Raw genomic sequence first — 17,210 nt, 5'->3', positions numbered from 1 at the left:
TTGGATGTGATTTCTTTCCAAACTCAAATCAAATTTTTTTCTTATGGTCCTTATTACATTATGCTTCCTTGAGTATGTGTCTTATGTCCTACTTGAATGAAAGCTCTCTGAAGGAGGGAAAGTATCTTTGATCCTCCTCAGCATAATGTTTCCAATGTCTTCTTGCACAAAGCAGGCAGTATATAATAAAGATTCATAACTACAGGATGGAGATAATGTGGGATGATGTTAGGAAGAGGTTTGATTCAGAGGGCCAGGTCTGATTTCCATTTGTGTCTCTCAGTACCTCTACAACCTGAGACAAGGCCATTATCCTCTTAAGGCCTCAGTTTTTCATCTGTAAAACAAGAGGCCTGGTCTAGATGATTGCTAAGATTTTATGATTTAGACATTTGTTGAACTATAGGAAACAAAGTAGTTACTTGCAGAAATTTTTAAAAGTTATTCATTTGCAATGAAACATAATGCTTTAAGATACTCTAGGGAAATGTTTTTTAAAATGTAAAGGTAAATATATAAATGATTGATTTGTCATCAAATTTTTGTCACTCATAATGTACAAAGTACCTATTGGTAAATTTAGCAACCATATGAAGGTTTCATTACTTTAGGAAGTTAAAGCAAAATTGCTTAATTAAAACTTCATTCATTCCAAATTGGCAAACATTAGGCATAAGCTGAGCTAAAGTTTATCATCTTTAATATCCTTAAAGAAAGAGTTCTAAGAACTTATCAAAGATTGTTTATCAAAGAATGATCAAAGACAAAAATCAAAGATAGTTTAGGGTAATGTTAAAATAAGATAAAAGAATATCCTTTAAAAATATAGTTTCAAGTACCTCCAAAGTACTCATTTACTCATAATTTATACATTTGTCACAAATAAAAATTCTATTCCAGAAAGCAATTTCCCTAAGGAATTCTCTAATGTAATAAATTGGTAGTCAAGTTTAGAATATAATATGCAACTTAAAATAAAATTATCTTCTAAAAATTGGTTTCAATTATTGAGGCTAGCCTGTTAATTATAATTAGTCTGAGATTTAGATATATAAAAAATTTAAGCATCTTTTTGTCTAATCCACTTAGAGGTCTTAGAAGATAAAATGGCAACCCTTCCCTGTCAAACAACTAACATTCTTCAGATGGAGGGATGATAAGGGATGACCAAAGCAACTGGAGTTCTCTAGGTAAAGGCAAATATAAATGTTTCATTATGTTAAGTATCTAAAGGTTTGAATAATTGTTAATAAAATCTGGTATTATGAATGCTTTCAGATACCAATCCTCTTTCATAGAATTATGTTAACATTAGCAAATGCCATTTAACAAAAATTTAAGGGTATGAACATCTTAAAAATTAAAAACAGAAAATATTCCCTAGAAAAGAATGAACATGGCCATAAAATATTATGTATTTACTTGGGAGATGGTATTAACAGGTATTACCTTTAACTGCTGGATTCTTTGAAAATAGTGATTTTATTGCTGATTATATTAGAATAGTATAGGTATTCCCCTTACATTATAAAACAGGATTTTATAAAAATTGTATAGGAATGGAGAAAGATTTCATTAAGATGAATCATTTTTAATTCATTAGAAGTTGCTATTTAAAGGTATTATACTTTAAATATCTTTAGCAATTAAAAAATAAAATCTTTTTTCAGCAGTGGATAGCACTTTACAATTTAGCTTTAAAGTAAACTGATGTTTCCTTAGACCAGATTTGTCTAAAAAAAAAAGTGTGATATATATTACAAATCTATCAGAAATAAGTCAATTAAAAAAATGTACAAACCTGATTCTGTAAACCATGAAGAGGTAGAATTTGGGTTGACAGTCTCAAACCGAACCACCTGGTTGAAATCTCTCCCTTTACTAACACCAACACAAACCAAAGGGTATTCCTGTTCAGGTACTACCAGCATTTCAAACATTCTAAGTGGACATGGTATAGGAAAATCTATGTGCTGGAGAAACAAACAAAACTACTGTTAAGACAAAAAATAAAATAAAGCCTGTATCATAACTTATTACACCAGAAAGCAAATATTTTTCTCACTAGTCACAAATTAGAAACTTTGTTACTGAAATAAAATTAAGGTAAAATGGTATTTCCAGAGCTATCTGTTCAAATGTTTTTTAAAGAGAGAAGGTTATTCACTAGAAGCTTAAACCATCAGCTGCCATTGTCCATTCCTAGCCCATCACCTTCCCTGCTATCCTCAAACATAACTGACACAAGCATGATGCCAGTCAAGCAAATGAAGAAAGACAGTATGAGTTCTGGCTTTGGCTTACTAGATGTATGACCTCAAGCAGGTTACTTATTCTTCCCAATTCTCAGTTTCTTTGTAAAATGGAGGCAATAATGTTTGCTCAGCCTATATAAAACGGTTGTTGTGAGAATATTATCTTTAGCTGAGAAGGGACAAACAGAAGCTTTACATTGAGATATTTTGCTGATTATGAATGTAAAAAGCTCTATTTTCATAATGTGTGAAGTTTTACTGTTTTTTTTTTCTTTTTAACTTAAGATTTCATTATAAAGAAATTCCACTCCCAGAGAAAATATTAACTGTGGCATCACTGTAAGAGATTTAAAATTCCTGAAACTGCTTTCCCACCAACTCGACAGTTCATCTCAAAGGTTAATAAACTATTTCATGAAAATTACAAATAAAAATCTCAAGTATTTACAAAATTTAAAATAAGGAAATGGTAATATTTTAAACAGAGGCAGCTGGATGGCTCAATAGATAGAGAGTGCTAGACCTGAGTTCACATCTGGCCCTCAGCCACTTACAGCTCTGTGACCCTGGACAAGTCACTTAACCTCTGTTTACCATGACTGACTAGAGAAGAAAATGGCAAACCACTCTAGTATCTTCCAAGAAAATTCCTTGGACAGTATTGGTGTGCTATGGTTGGCCATGACTGAATAATAACAATATTTTCATAAGACCATCTGAAATCATACTATGAAGAATCCATTCCAAATCTATCCTGAAGTAATTTCTACCATGGTATTGGGCAACAAGGAAATAATTATTAAACTATTATGACATTAAGTTTTGGAATTTTAATAACTATTTCACGTGGCATCACATGAACAATTTATATCTTTGAACATTCTAAATAATGGTTGTTCAAATTTTCAATAAGCATGTTATGGTAGCATAGAATGTTTTAAAAGAATATTTATTACCTAAGAGAAATTTTGAGCCTAATTTTTTTTTTAAACCCTTACCTTCCGTCGTTGAGTCAATACTGTGTATTGGCTCCAAGGCAGAAGAGTGGTAAGGGATAGGTAATGGGGGTTAAGTGACTTGCCCAGGGTCACACGGCTGGGAAGTGTCTGAGGCCAGATTTGAACCCAGGACCTCCCATCTCTAGGCCTGACTCTCAATCCACTGAGCCACCCAGCTGCCCCCTGAGCCTAATTTTTAAAGACCATTTGTGGGTGGCAAATAAACATTTTTAGGCAAGATAATCTGAATATTTTGCTCTGAGCCATTTTCTATTATCTAAAGCAAAAGACAAATCTTCAAGGTATTCTTTTTTGTGATGACTGTAGTCACATATCAGCTCAGTTCTTTTTGTTTCCACAGTTCATCAATGACTATGAATACAACTCATTTTTGCTTTTTTCCAATCTAGTTTTTAAACTTTCACACCAAATTTCTTCAATCCCCTTAAGACTAAGTTTTTACCAATCTATTATACCATTTAAAATTAAGAAATAACATAGAACAACTGATAAGACGCATTTAATGTGCTTTATGATATAAAATTTAGTAAATATTGGACCACTGATCTTTTGTGCTAAAAATTATATAGGTTAGTATTTTATGCTTACCTTGATTAACATAAACTTCTGCATTGGTTCAACCCATTCTAACAGAACAATACTAGACTGAAGTGCCCCACAAAGATATTTATGGCCTGTGTAAGGATTTCTCACTGTTGAGACAAAAATTATACATAATCTCTCTTATTATGCTTTTATATTCATGGAGCTAAATAATTTCAAAGTTCTTATAATCATTTTATTATAATCCAAGGCTTAAAAGTAAAATAAAAAATTAGTTGCTGAACAAAATTCTTATTAGAAATTTGACAAGAAAAGAAAAGTACTTCAAGTTTCCACAAGCAAATAAAAAGAATCACATTGAGAATTCAGATATTGGGGGACAAATTTAATGACTTTTTCCCATGGGAAGGGGCTGATTTTGTATTCTCTTGCTCACCCTGACGTGTTCCTCCTCTGAAATCTTACAAACCATTACTGATTTCTGATTTAATGGCCTTTTCTCATTCCTAGTGCTTTCTGCACTTGGCACGGCTGCTCTCTGAAATAGTCTCTCCTCCTCCCCAAATCTTCATAACACTGCTCTCACCTGATTCTTTTCCCACCTGTTCTATTTCTACTTTGCTCAATCATCCCATGTCCTGACTCTTAACAACTGGTAAACTCTAAGTCTCGTTCCTGAATGCTCTTCTTTTTTCTTTCCATACTCCTTCTCTTGGTGATCTCCAGTTACCTTAGATTCCATTATTGCCATTTAGATGCCAAATCTACCTATACTTAGCTCTCAAACTCTTGAGCTCCAGGTTCATGAGACAAAATGCTTACTAGACGTTCCCTAGTTGTCTTAAACTGTACCAGACCAAAACAGAACTATCTTTGTCAAAGCCCTACCATGCTTCTGCTTAACTTTTCTACTTTTGACAATCCTGAAAGTCATCTTCACCAATCCGTTGGATCAAATCTTGTCAGTTCTAAAACTAAGCATTCGTTCCCCTTCCTTCCATTCAGAACTACCATCTTAACTGAAGAGCTCATCATCTTTTCCCTAGACTTGGTTAGTCCTTGTCCTCAATCTTTCCATTACCCAGACAGCTGCCAGTGTATTCCTAAAGCATGAGTCTGATCGTGTCACTTCTCTTCTTGAGAAGCTGCAGTGGCTCCTTAGTGACTCTGGGATAAAATACAAACTATTGTTCTCAGTTCATTTTAAGTTGCTAAAGCCAACAGAAATGTCTTAGGTCTTCATCCTTTTTGCCCATTTTGTTGATTTTGCACTGGTGTTAACCTTAAGATATGTTCATCTCCTTACTAGGCTTTTATGGTATTTCTCCAAGTTCTCCTTCCATCTTTTTTCCTATCCCTTCTCCTGTTTAGGAACCTCATCCTCCTATGATGGAGGCATGCCATTTCTAGACTGGACTCTTCTCTCTCTCTTACCACCCTCTCTCGGTGAGCTTCTATAGATTTCTTTATCATATCTATGCAGATGGCTCTGAACTCTACTTTATCTGTCTGTCTCTCTTAACTTCCAACCCCACAACTCTCTGTCCAGAGTCTGTTGGACTTTGATGTCCCAAAGGAATCTTAAACCCAGTTTGTCCCAATTGGTTTTGATTATATTTGCCTCTGGACTCTTCCTCCTTCCTAACTTCCTCATTTCCGTGAAGGGGCAGCACCATTCATCTACTCACCTAGGTTTGCAACTTTGGAGCCATCCTCAACTCTTCACTCTCCCTTATTCTGTGTATCCAATCCATTGCCAAGTTTTGATTCGATATCCAAAAAAATCCAAAAAAAGTTGTTCCCTTCCCTTTCCTCATTTAGCCACCATCCTTCAGGCCCTCATCACCTCTCTCCTGAAGCAAATAAGGTAAAGGGGGAACTGATTTCTATATTTTTCACTTCTGCTGTCTAATTCTTGCTCTTTCTAAATGGTAGCACAGGTCTAACTAACTACATCACATTTTTACTCAGGCAGCTTCAGTAGCTCCTTACTAACTCTATTATATATTAAAATATTCCTTTGTATGCCATTTAAAGGGCTTCACAATCTGGCTCCTACATTTCTTTCCAGATTGCTTTCAAATTATTTCTTTTTTTTTATCCACCAAATGGCCTGCTTGTTGTTGCCCATACCAAGAATTCCATTTCTACCCTTTGATATCCTTCGCTTCCTGAAGGCCTGGATCAAAACCAATTCTTGACCAAAAAGACTCCTTCCTCAGGCCTCAGAAATGACTTTGTATATATTTATCCATGTACATTCATTTTCCCACCAAAGGAATGTAAGCTTTCTGAGGGCAAGGACCATTTCATTTTCTCTTTGTATTTCCAGTGCCTCAGGGCTCAGTACTTTCTATATAGTAGGTAGTAAAAAGATTTGTGGAATTGAGTTGCCCAAAAGGTAGGATAGGTAGCTAAGAAACCATTTTTATCATTAGAGGGACATCAAACTCTTACAGCAGTGACCTGTCTGTGGTGGCAAGGACTACCTCTACAAACCTTTGGCCTGGGATAAAAAATGAGTCTTATTCAATTCTCTAATTCAGTGGTTTATTACTTACCAACACAACATTTCTGACACCACTTTGTTTCAGGAATTTTTGCAGATACAGCAAATTTCCTAAAAGAGAAACAGAAATGGTGAATATAGTCCATCTTCCATGTAGCTTCCAAAGTGATTATTCTAACATTCTCTCTCTGTCTCTGTCTCTCTCACTCAAAGAAAAACCCAAACCTTTACCTTCTGTCTCAGAATCAATACTGAATATTGGTTTCAAGGCAAAAGAATGGGAAGGGCCAGCAAGTTGGGTGAAGTGACTTCTTTAGCCTCACACAGCTAGGAAGTGTCTGAGGCCGGGTTTGAATTCAGGACTTCCCATTTGGTAGCCTGGCTCCCCACTGAGTCACCTACCTGCCCCTATAATGGCTTTTATTAACTTCTAGGACAAATAAATATAAGCTTTTATTTTTATTTTTTGGAGTTTGTGCAAATAAAGAGCAGTATGATCTCTGTTCATTTAAGAGATCTTTGAAAGACAAAGGCCATTAAAGATTTTTTTTCAGCCACTTAATGTTTTTTATTTTAGAAGAAAAAAATTTTTTTACCTCTTTCCCTGTCTCCATGGCAAAAAACCCCCTAAGATCCCCCTACGCATCCAAAACAAAAGGAGCACATCTCTTTAGCTGCTTTTCAGTGTTTTTAGATCCCCATGAAAAATATCTCATTTTAAAACTAAAAGAGCCCAAAAAGCCTTAAACACTCAGTTTTGTTGGCATATAGTTAAGTTGAGTTCTGAACATTCTTGTTATTTCTTTGCTGTGACTTCACTTGTTCAATTTTTATTTTGGCAATCTGATTTCCTCTCTCTTTTTAGATTAGGTAAAAGATTTGATTCTGTTAGTCTTCTTAAAGACCAAGTGATTAGTTTTACCTATCAATTCTACAAAAATCTCTATAATCTTTTTGTTTTGTTTTATTTGCTTCTCAGGCAATTTTTCAAGGTTTTTTTTTTTTAAAAGAAATTCATAGGTTTGCCAGTCCTATTTATGCTTCTTTCCTATTTTAATCTCTTGAGACCTTCACTTTTGTATGTTAATTTTGTAGTTTTCAAAACAAAATGCCGTACTTGTTCCAATGAAGCTCTATCCCAGGAATGATGATAAATTTAGTTGTCCCATTACCATTTTCCTCAATCTTTTCAGAAGTATGGATTGATGAGGATAGCAATATCAAAGGGATATGATAGGATTCATTCAGTGTTTCTTCTAAAAAATGCCTGGTCCAAGCCCTTTGTGTCTCTGTCTCTCTCTTTCAGCGTGCTTTCTTTCCTCCCCCCCCACCCCCCCTTTTGTCTAAGAATCAAAACTGTGTATTGGTTCAAAGGTAGAAAAGTGGAAAGGCCTAGGCAATGGGTATTAAGTGTCACCTAGAGTCACATAGCTAAGAAGTATCTAAGGTCATATTTGAACCCAGGACCTTCTGTCTCTAGGCCTGGCTCTCAATCCACTGAGTCACCCAGCTGCCCCTTGGTATCCCACTCTTAAATTCAAGTAGTCCTTCTGCCACTTAAGAGGTATGATTGGGAAATAATACTTTTTCACCTCTTCCCTGAGATGCTAACTTGAAAAATAAATCTTCAAACTTACCTCTTAGGAATGTTTCTTTAATGACACTTTTTCACTTCCCTTTAAGGGACAAAACTTGACTATTCTATTTCTCCTATTCCAATCCTAGTCACTTCTCTTTATTGCCTTTATTCTGTTCTCTTAAAAAAAAAAAACCCTTCTTATTTTTCAAGTTTAAGTGACTTGCCCAGGGTTACAAAGTCAAATGTTTCTTGGAAGTGGAATTTAAAAGGGATTCTTCCTGGGTTCAAATTGTGAAAAAAGGAATCCTGTTCAGCATTTTAAACCCTATCCAATCAGGATCGAGCCTAACTTTTAAAATTCCTTCCCCACTATAGTAATTTCTTTTTTGATTTAGTCATGCTTGTCTAGTTACTGGTCCTCCATACATGACATTTCCTCTGCATTCATATCTTTGCAAAGCTGATTGCTCATTACCGGTACATTTTCACTCTTAAACTTAAATCTCTCACTTCCTTTCCAAGATTTTCTAATTTTCTATTACCCCTCATTCTTGCTGGAAATTACTTTGTATATATTGTATTTGCTTATTTCTCTGTACATGGCCATTTCCCAATACCTCTACCCCAAACCCCAACAGAATGGAAGAGTCAGGAGGCTAGATACTGCTTTTTTCTTTTGTATCTCTCGCACCTGGCTCCATACATTACATTCTGGCTAAAAAATGCTTGTTAAACTGAACTGACCAGTTTAACTAAATTTGGAAATGCTCATGATCAAGCTGTTAAGAGTGAATAACTTTTTGACCACAGCAATTCCTGAGGACTGTGTACAAAAGATTGTGATTTATATTGAGAGATTATGTATATTAATGAAATTATTACAGAAAACAGTAGCAACCTTAAAAAATAAAAATGATAAATTTCCACAAATTACTAGTTAATAAAATGTTTTGTTTTCCTTTGATGAAAAAAATGTAGAATTGAAACTATTAAGAAAATGTAAAATCTTTAAAGCTTACTTAAAAAAAAATGACTTGTACAAAGATAGGAAAATAGGGAAAAAAAGAGGATGAAACAAAGTCAATATAGGGAGAAATGGGGAAAGGCAAAACAGAATACAAGAATTTCTATCAATCAAATCATAGAATCTTTAAGCACACACCTTTAGTATTAGATCAACTCAAGCACAAATATCTCTAAGAGTATCCATAACATATTATGTCTATGAAGAAACAAACACACAACCTCTTCAAATATACTCACCTAGGTAATATTCGGTCAGGGAGTTTGTGTGCTGGAATGGCAACAGGTAACTTCTGCATTTGTCTTGCATAATCAAAAAGTCCTGGTAAATTATGGGAATAAAGCTGAGATGCTTTACCTAAAGAAAGGAAGATATATATAAAACAAAGCTTCAAATACAAGAAGGAATATAATAGTTATTTCCTCTAATATTTTAATAAAGAAATACTTTAAAATATAAAAGACCTACCAGATATGGATAATAAGCAATTATTCATTACATATAACCATGTACATCTTCGGGGAAATAGCTGGTAAGAAAAATGAATAGATTTTACAAAATTACATCATAAAAGTAATGAATCAATAAGAAGACAACTTCAAAATTGTTTTAAAAGATACAATCTATAACTTTCAGACACTTTATAAACAATTAAATTTTGAACTTTTGGGATTAGTTGGTATAGATCTAGGAAATGTATAGTACTCAATCAATCAATCAACAAGCATTAAATTAATTAAAATTAAGAATCAGTGTGAAAGGCAGTGAGGATATAAGCACAAAGAAGGAAACAATGCCTACTTATTTCTATTCTAATGGGAAGACAAGTACATATAAAAATATAAAGCATAAACAAAAAAAATTTATAAATACAATTACATACAAAGTAGCTAAATACAGCATGGGAAGAACAACATTCAAATTTCAAGGGAATCGGGAAATATGGTTATATGCAGAAGATGGTGTCTGAACTTGGACGGAAGAGAGAGGCCTATGTGAGGGTGGAAAGAAGCACATTCCAGGCATGTGTGATAGACAGGGCAAAGGTGTGGACATGAGAGACTTAGTGTCATAAGCAAGAGGAAAAGTCTAGTTTGGCTATATTGCAGAAGGCATGAAGGGGAGTAATGTCCAATGAGGTAGGAAAGGTAAATTGGGGACAAATTCTATTGGACTTTACAGACCAAAGAGAAGAGCATAAAATTAAATGTGATATATTAAAAAAATAAAATTTTAATATATATCAATAAGTCATATGAGAAGTTTATTTCTTCTACAAAAAATATTAATTTAATCATTGGTTATTAAGTACATATGAAATCAAAATCAATTTATAGTGGTAATTCATTAAGGTCTTAAAATGCTGTGGTGAGCATGGGAATATGTATGAAGTAGGGAAAATGGTATCCCTGAGTGGGCCACAGAAAAACACACACATGCACACTCACAAAAAACATCATCTTCATTTAAATATTATAATATATAATAAAATGCTATATGCTAACACTTGACATATGATCTTGTACTCAAATATTTATGTTTAATTCCAATTAAAAAAAAAAGCCTCACCTTCCATCTTAGAATCAACTACATATATTGGTTGTGAGGCAGAAGAGTGGTATGGGCTAGGCAATGGGGGTTAAGTGACTTGCCTAGGGTCACACAGCTGTCTGAGGCCATATTTGAACCCAATGCCTCTTGTCTTTAGGTCTGGCTGGCTTTCAATTCACTGAGCCACCTACCTATCTCCTAATCCCTATTAAAAAAAAAATTAGTGACAATTTTTTACTTTCAAAAATCACTATATTCATATTTTCCTCTCACTCCGAAAAAAAAAAAGAAAAGATAAAAAGACAGTGCCTTCTCTTTTTTTGGGAGCACTCAATATTGAATATTATGTTGATGTTTTCCTCATTAACACTGCTATAATTGTCCATATTGTTTTCCTGTTTGTGTTTACTTGATATTGCCTCAATTCATATGTCTTTGTTGGTAATCTATAAGGACGGTGGGACTCCCCATGGAAATGAGGGAATGTCTGAAAAAGGGACAGTTATGTTAGGAACAATCAACCCATCAATATGTATTCATGAAGTACAAACTATGTACCAGGTACCAGACTGGGAAAGAGGAATTTGAGTATAAAGAATGAAAAAAATCTTTTCCTGCAAGGAACCTACATTATAATGTAGAAGATCATAAATATAGCAGAAATATCAAGTTAATAAACAAACAAACAAATATTTATAAATACTTAAAATACAAGTTGTTGTGGGAGAGGCACTAGCATTTGGGGGGAACAGGAACTGGAGGGGGATGGGGAGAGGGAAAGGAGCCAGATTCACAGCCAATGACTAAGAACAGAATTCTTAATAAAATAAGAGATAACTACAAAACAAAACAGAATTTTGATTATGAAATTGAAAAGCTTTTACATGAACAAAATAAGAGAAGTTGAAGAAATGACTAAATAGAACACAAGATACAAGCAGGTACTGACAAAAGTGTATAGGAGCACCATCCATTCCGAATGGATAAGTGCTCAAAGCCATTCTCAAAAAAAAAAAAAAAAACTGGAAAACTCTTTAACTATCATATGAAAGACTTCTCCAAAGCACTAATAAAGAGAAAGGCAAATCAAAATAACTCTGAGATATCACCTCACATATAGAAAGTTGGTAAAGAAGACAAACAACGTTAAGAGTCAACTCTAGAAAAGCTATAGAAAGAGACATTAAAATACTGTTGATGAAATGACAAACTGACCTAACTATCCAGGAAAGCAATATAAATTATGCTAAGAACTGACTCATTTCATATCCTCTGGTCCACTGTTAAGCATATCCACAAGGAAGTCAAAAATAGAAAAGTTCCAAAATACAACATGATATTTGAAGCATCACATTTTGTAATAGTAAAGAATTGGAAACAATGATTAGGGAATGGCTAAATAAACTGTAGTACATGAATGTAACTGACTATTTCTGTGTGATAAGAAACATTAAATATGATGAGCACAGGGAAGCATGGTTACATTTACACAAACTGATACAAAGTAGGGGTACTGAGAACCATGAAAACATAAAATACAATTACTATTGTAATGTAAATGAAAAGAATAATAACAATAGTTACTAAATGCTGTATAATTATAATGACCATGTTTTGACCCAGAGAAGAGTTGAGAAAATTTACCTCTCTTCTTTTCTTTGCTGAGGTTGGGGATTATGGGTGTTAAACACTGCATATACTGTGAGACTCATCAAATGAATTAGATTTGCTAAACTGTCTTTTTCCCCACTTTTTTATTCTTTGTATAAGTGATGACTGTATAGTAGAAGGGAGAGATAGACTGAGAAATGAAGATGATGTAAAAATAAAAAATATCAATAAAATAAAAAAATACAAAAGAAACAATAATTACAAAAACTTGTTTTTTACTTTATTAGCTGAGATAAAGGCTGAGAAATGTAGCACACTAAAATGACAAATTATATAGTAGTAGTTGCTCTTATCAACTCCCTTAAACATAAATTAAGTAACTTTAATAATGTAAGAAAAATGGCACAATAAACATGACAATTCTATCAGATGAGTAGAATGACAATGGAGCAGAAGTATTCTTTGTTGCCTCAGTCTAACCTATTTACACCTGTGTCCTTATTCCCTTGTCTCTCCTCAGAAAACACTTTTGCTTACTCCAGACCCATTCTGTTGCCTCATTACAGTAGGGAGGTGACTCTGTGGTCGTTGAAGGCTATTCACTTAATGCCAAGCTATGGGTAGATTGAAAATTCCTTGGAGGCAGAGAATATTTTATTTTCCTCTCTGAGTCCCCCGTACCTACTAAAAAGCGTGACACATAGTGGATGCTAAATATACTTTTCAAGGAGGTAAGACAAAATGACTAACCTGTTCCATTGATGTCTCATGTAGCTCATTAAGGTTCAAGGTATATATTCCTTCTTCAGCACCAAATATCAAATACTGATCTGCAATAAGATAGAAAAACAAAAATAATCTGCTGTAGAGGTCAATTTATATACATATAAGATTATTTTAAAGATGCCAACATGCTAAAAAGCAAAACAGAAACAAGCCAACACTACTAATCTGTTTTCCCATATTTTTTGTTGAAAGTATTACTAACTGGTCGTGACTTACATTCAGTAAATTATTTTCTTTTAACCCGAACTAGATGCTCTCAAACTCCCATCTGGTAAGAAACTAACAGTAATGGTTCAAATTCATTGTTTTAAAACCACCTGGAAGAAATAGCTTACGTACCAATGCTATTCCTACATAGGAGTTATATATGAACATTCATGACTAGTTTCAAAGAAATAAAATCCTTGATAAAACTGAGTAAATAAAATTTTTCCATTATGTTCCACCATGATACCTCAAAGTAGCAAAAAGATTCCTTGTTTCTTTAAAAGCTTAAATTTTTTCAACCAGTGAAAATCTACCTACATTCCTCCTACTCTCCCAACCCCACTAAACTGAGAAAGAAAAACACTTGTTGCAAACATGTATAGTTCAGCAAAGCAAATTCCTGCATTGAACATGTTAAAAAAAAAAAATTCTTTTTAATTCTGTAATCTCAGTCCTTCTCTCTTATCAGGAAGTGGGTAGAGGGTTTCATCATAAGTCCTTTAGTGTGGTTCATTATGCTGATCAGAGTTCCTAAGAATTTTAAGGTTGTTTATCTTTATACTATTGTTGTCAGTTTGTATTGTTCTGGTTCTGCTCACTTTGTTTCACAATCAGTTTCTCTGAAACCATGCCTTTTATCTTTCTTACAGCATAATAGCATTTTATCACATTTGTATATTATAACTTGTTCAGTCATTCCTCCAACTAATGGGCATCTCCTCTAATTTCCTTCCTCCCCCACCCCCCGCCCTTTAACAAGAACACTTTTATTTGTACTGCTCTGATGTCAATGTACAGTTAAAGCTCCTCCCCCTCTCCAAGTACTTCTACCAATCTCATGGAATTCCCAAGGAGACTGTAAAAAGCCTTCCTTCATATCTGTGTTGGGAGCAGGATGGGAAATTAGGAGGGCACTAAGGCTCTGACAATAAAAAAAAATACCAAGTATTAAGAAGACATACAAAGTTTTGTTTTTTTTTAAAGAATTACATAATTTATACATAAACATTATAATATCACTTCTTCCCCTGTCTGGATTTATGTTAAGGAGTTCCTTTGTAGAATAGGACAGTCTTCACAATGTAACAATGCATTATATGACATTTGTAATACTATTGACAAAAATATCAGTCTATTTAGAAAAGTCTGCAGTGGGCAATGAAGGGTCCAGGTTCATCACACTCCAGCTTACTAATACACATCTGTAAGAAGGTACTGAGAGCAGGATGGAGCCACCAACCTGACCAAGGTATCTGTATTCAGATGAGGCAATGATTTTGATTTTCATTGTGCTGGGGGCTGTAATCGCCCTCATCCTATCAGCTATATCTGGGAACCTGGTGGTAGCACCACACAATACAGTATTGGCATACAAATCTGGGGATTTTATAGAGTTCAATACCTAAGATGATCGGAAGAGATCTTGAACCTGAACCTTACTTGCCTGTGATGATAACTGACCATCAGGGAGCTAATAGCTCAAGCTGGATGTAGCACGGCCATCTCCAGCCTGAGGTCCAGGATTACCTACCACAGTTTTGACTTGATGTCATGCATGACTTTCCTCTCACATGTGGTAGTGAAACTGTACCCTTTCTGTCATAATCTTCATCAAGTAAGTCCATTAGATTGCAGACAGCCAAATCCAGACACAGAATGGCATAAGAAAGTGAATAAATTTCAAAGATGGGCAAAGTATAGGTCACATTATCACTGATGTGCATCACATTACCAGTGGAATAACCAGAGGCATGTAGGGACAAGATAGTCTAGATGGCAATGTACATGGCTGGAGATCTGGCTGAGGATTGCTTCTATTAAGACCACCACATAGGTGAGTGAGAAAGGCTAACTCCTTTCCCTGGATTGTTCTGGAGATACTAACCTCCAGAGAGGCCCCTCATCTTGGAGATGGCCTCATGGCTAAAACCCTTGTTTAATTTGCCTCTGGACCCCCTTCGCTGGGGCCTGTTTAAGCCTGACTTAAGCCAGATGTCCTCCAAGGTCAAGTTAAAGATGAAAGAAAACAGAAAAAGTTCTTGGCATTTTTAAAGATCATTCCTTTTCATCACTTCCTGTGCCTTCCTTCCATTTTATGTGAACCAATTACAGCTAAAGCTTCGCTTAGGACTGCCCAAGGAACAGTCGGTGGCTTCTGATTTGTCACCCACTTTCACACATGTGGGTCACAGACCTCCCCCCAGTTAAGGATAAGTGGGGTGTTTAAGCTTTTGGTGATTAAATCTAAAAAATGGGTAGGGGAGAGTTAATCCCATCTTCACAGAATGGAAATATCACAGTGGCAGAAATGGGATTTCTTTAGCATATAGATCAAAGACTGCAATAAAAAAATGTTTTCCTCTTAGCAGACAGGCCATTCAGAAAAAAGCTTCAAGTTTATTCAAGACAGTGAAAGAAAAGATAAACAGAGTGGACATGGAAGAAACATTTGCCGCAAGAATTAGATGGCTTTAAAAATCAAGTTCAATGCCATAATGTTAAAGTTAACAGATTTAGATGAGGTTATGGAAACTAATTATTCTGCTGTTTTTAAGAAAATAATTGAAGAAAAGTAGATACACTAATCAAAAAATTTTAATGAGGGTGAAACAAGCTTATTCTGGAAAAGGATGTCTTCTGGAACTATTTCTAAGAAAGAAAAAAACTCAATGTGGATTTAGAGTGTCTAAGGACAGTCAAATACAGGGAGGGCAAGCAGAAGAGGATTCTAAATTAAAACCAATGACTGTTGACAGCTCTTAAAAATCCTTATCTTCTAAAAGGCTATAATTACTGAATGCTTCCAGCTCTTTAGAAATCAAATAAGAAAGCATTAGTGACTAACATTGTTTTTGAAGACTAGTTTTCAAGTTAGTTTTGACCAAGGATTAGAAAACATTGCAAGAATAATAAGATGATATTTTTAAAAGCATTACTGATTTAGATAATGCCTCCAGGTTATCCAACTACACTTGGTTTACTGTGTGACTAATAACGGGCACACAAATTCACCAAGGCAAGGTTATCTTCTAGCACATGAATAAAGACAGAGAAGATGCTAAACTATATTAAACAACAATAATGTTTTTTGTCATATTGTCAGTGTAGGCCTATCTTTAGTTATATCATTAACTTTTATTTTTTAATTTTCAAAATTCTGCTTTCAATAACTGTTTTATTATTTTCTAATAAACGTCAATCAGAAACACATTTTCCTTTGGCCAAGATGGTGGATTAGAGGCAATCCAACTGAACCCTATCAACATTCCCCTCCAAACAACTTTAATCAAATTTTGGAGTTGCAGAATCAACAAAAGGTCAGAATGAAACATTTTTCTGACCTAAGAAAACTTAGGCAGTCTGCAGGATAAAACTGAAACTGGGGATGTGTGGTGGAGGGGGCACCTGTCTAGTGACCATGCATATAAATACTGGACACAGAAGCAGCTTCAGGAATTCTCAGCTCAAAGATGGTAAACGGGTCAGAAAATAGATCAGAAAGATTGAAGCGGGCCCTTTGCTAATAATACTGGGTACAGCTGGCACTGACTGTCAACTTTATTGCCTATGTACAGTCTTGGTCACAGTTACCAAGCAGAGAAGAGCACCCTGGCGTCAGTCACAAGACCCCTACCTAAGTAAAGAACAGAGTGCAGAGTAGGAGAGCAGTGATCACAGCCTTCCCAAGAACCCAACACCCTGTCAGCACCCAAAACTTGCAGACTCCCAGAACTAGCTATAAAAACCAGCATAAAAAAAGCTGCCAGTGCCTCCCACTCAGAGGGAAGCAGAGCCCAACTTTAACATCAAGCTAAAAGTCAAGATATAGGATGGAATGAGCTAACAACAAAAAAAGAATACGACTGTAAAAATCATGAAAAGTTGGTTGTTGTCCTTCATACTTGAAGAAAACCAAAATGACATCACTACACCAATGTCAATGTACATTGTGTCTGACTGGTGCTGATCCACCAATAAGAGTTTGGAAAGCCCTACCACAGCAGAAATAGCCCATAGGAATGTGAGGTGGAGATGTCTCTAAGTTTTGTGCATCATGAATTTATTTTGAGATACTGAAATTCTGCTTTACTCATTTAAAATTTTTTTTTGGGCTAGAACCAATTGC

At 34.9% G+C, this 17,210-nt stretch overlaps 1 protein-coding gene across 4 annotated transcripts in view; it reads right to left on the bottom strand.

Moving 5' to 3' along the window:
• Window positions 1-17,210, bottom strand: part of MAP4K3 (mitogen-activated protein kinase kinase kinase kinase 3) — a 208,890-nt gene that overhangs the window by 13,480 nt on the left and 178,200 nt on the right. For all 4 annotated transcript variants that reach the window (XM_056825971.1, XM_001364038.5, XM_007476998.3 and 1 more), the window contains 6 exons: window positions 12,842-12,921; window positions 9,398-9,458; window positions 9,169-9,286; window positions 6,379-6,437; window positions 3,863-3,966; window positions 1,802-1,973 (listed from right to left, as the gene is read on the bottom strand). In XM_056825971.1, coding sequence (XP_056681949.1) covers window positions 1,802-1,973; window positions 3,863-3,966; window positions 6,379-6,437; window positions 9,169-9,286; window positions 9,398-9,458; window positions 12,842-12,921 — 594 coding nt within the window. The remainder of the gene's footprint in view (window positions 1-1,801; window positions 1,974-3,862; window positions 3,967-6,378; window positions 6,438-9,168; window positions 9,287-9,397; window positions 9,459-12,841; window positions 12,922-17,210) is intronic.

This window comes from Monodelphis domestica, chromosome 1 (assembly GCF_027887165.1).
Source record: "Monodelphis domestica isolate mMonDom1 chromosome 1, mMonDom1.pri, whole genome shotgun sequence".
Classification (NCBI taxonomy): domain Eukaryota; kingdom Metazoa; phylum Chordata; class Mammalia; order Didelphimorphia; family Didelphidae; genus Monodelphis; species Monodelphis domestica.
This window is presented reverse-complemented; position numbering and strand designations above follow the sequence as displayed.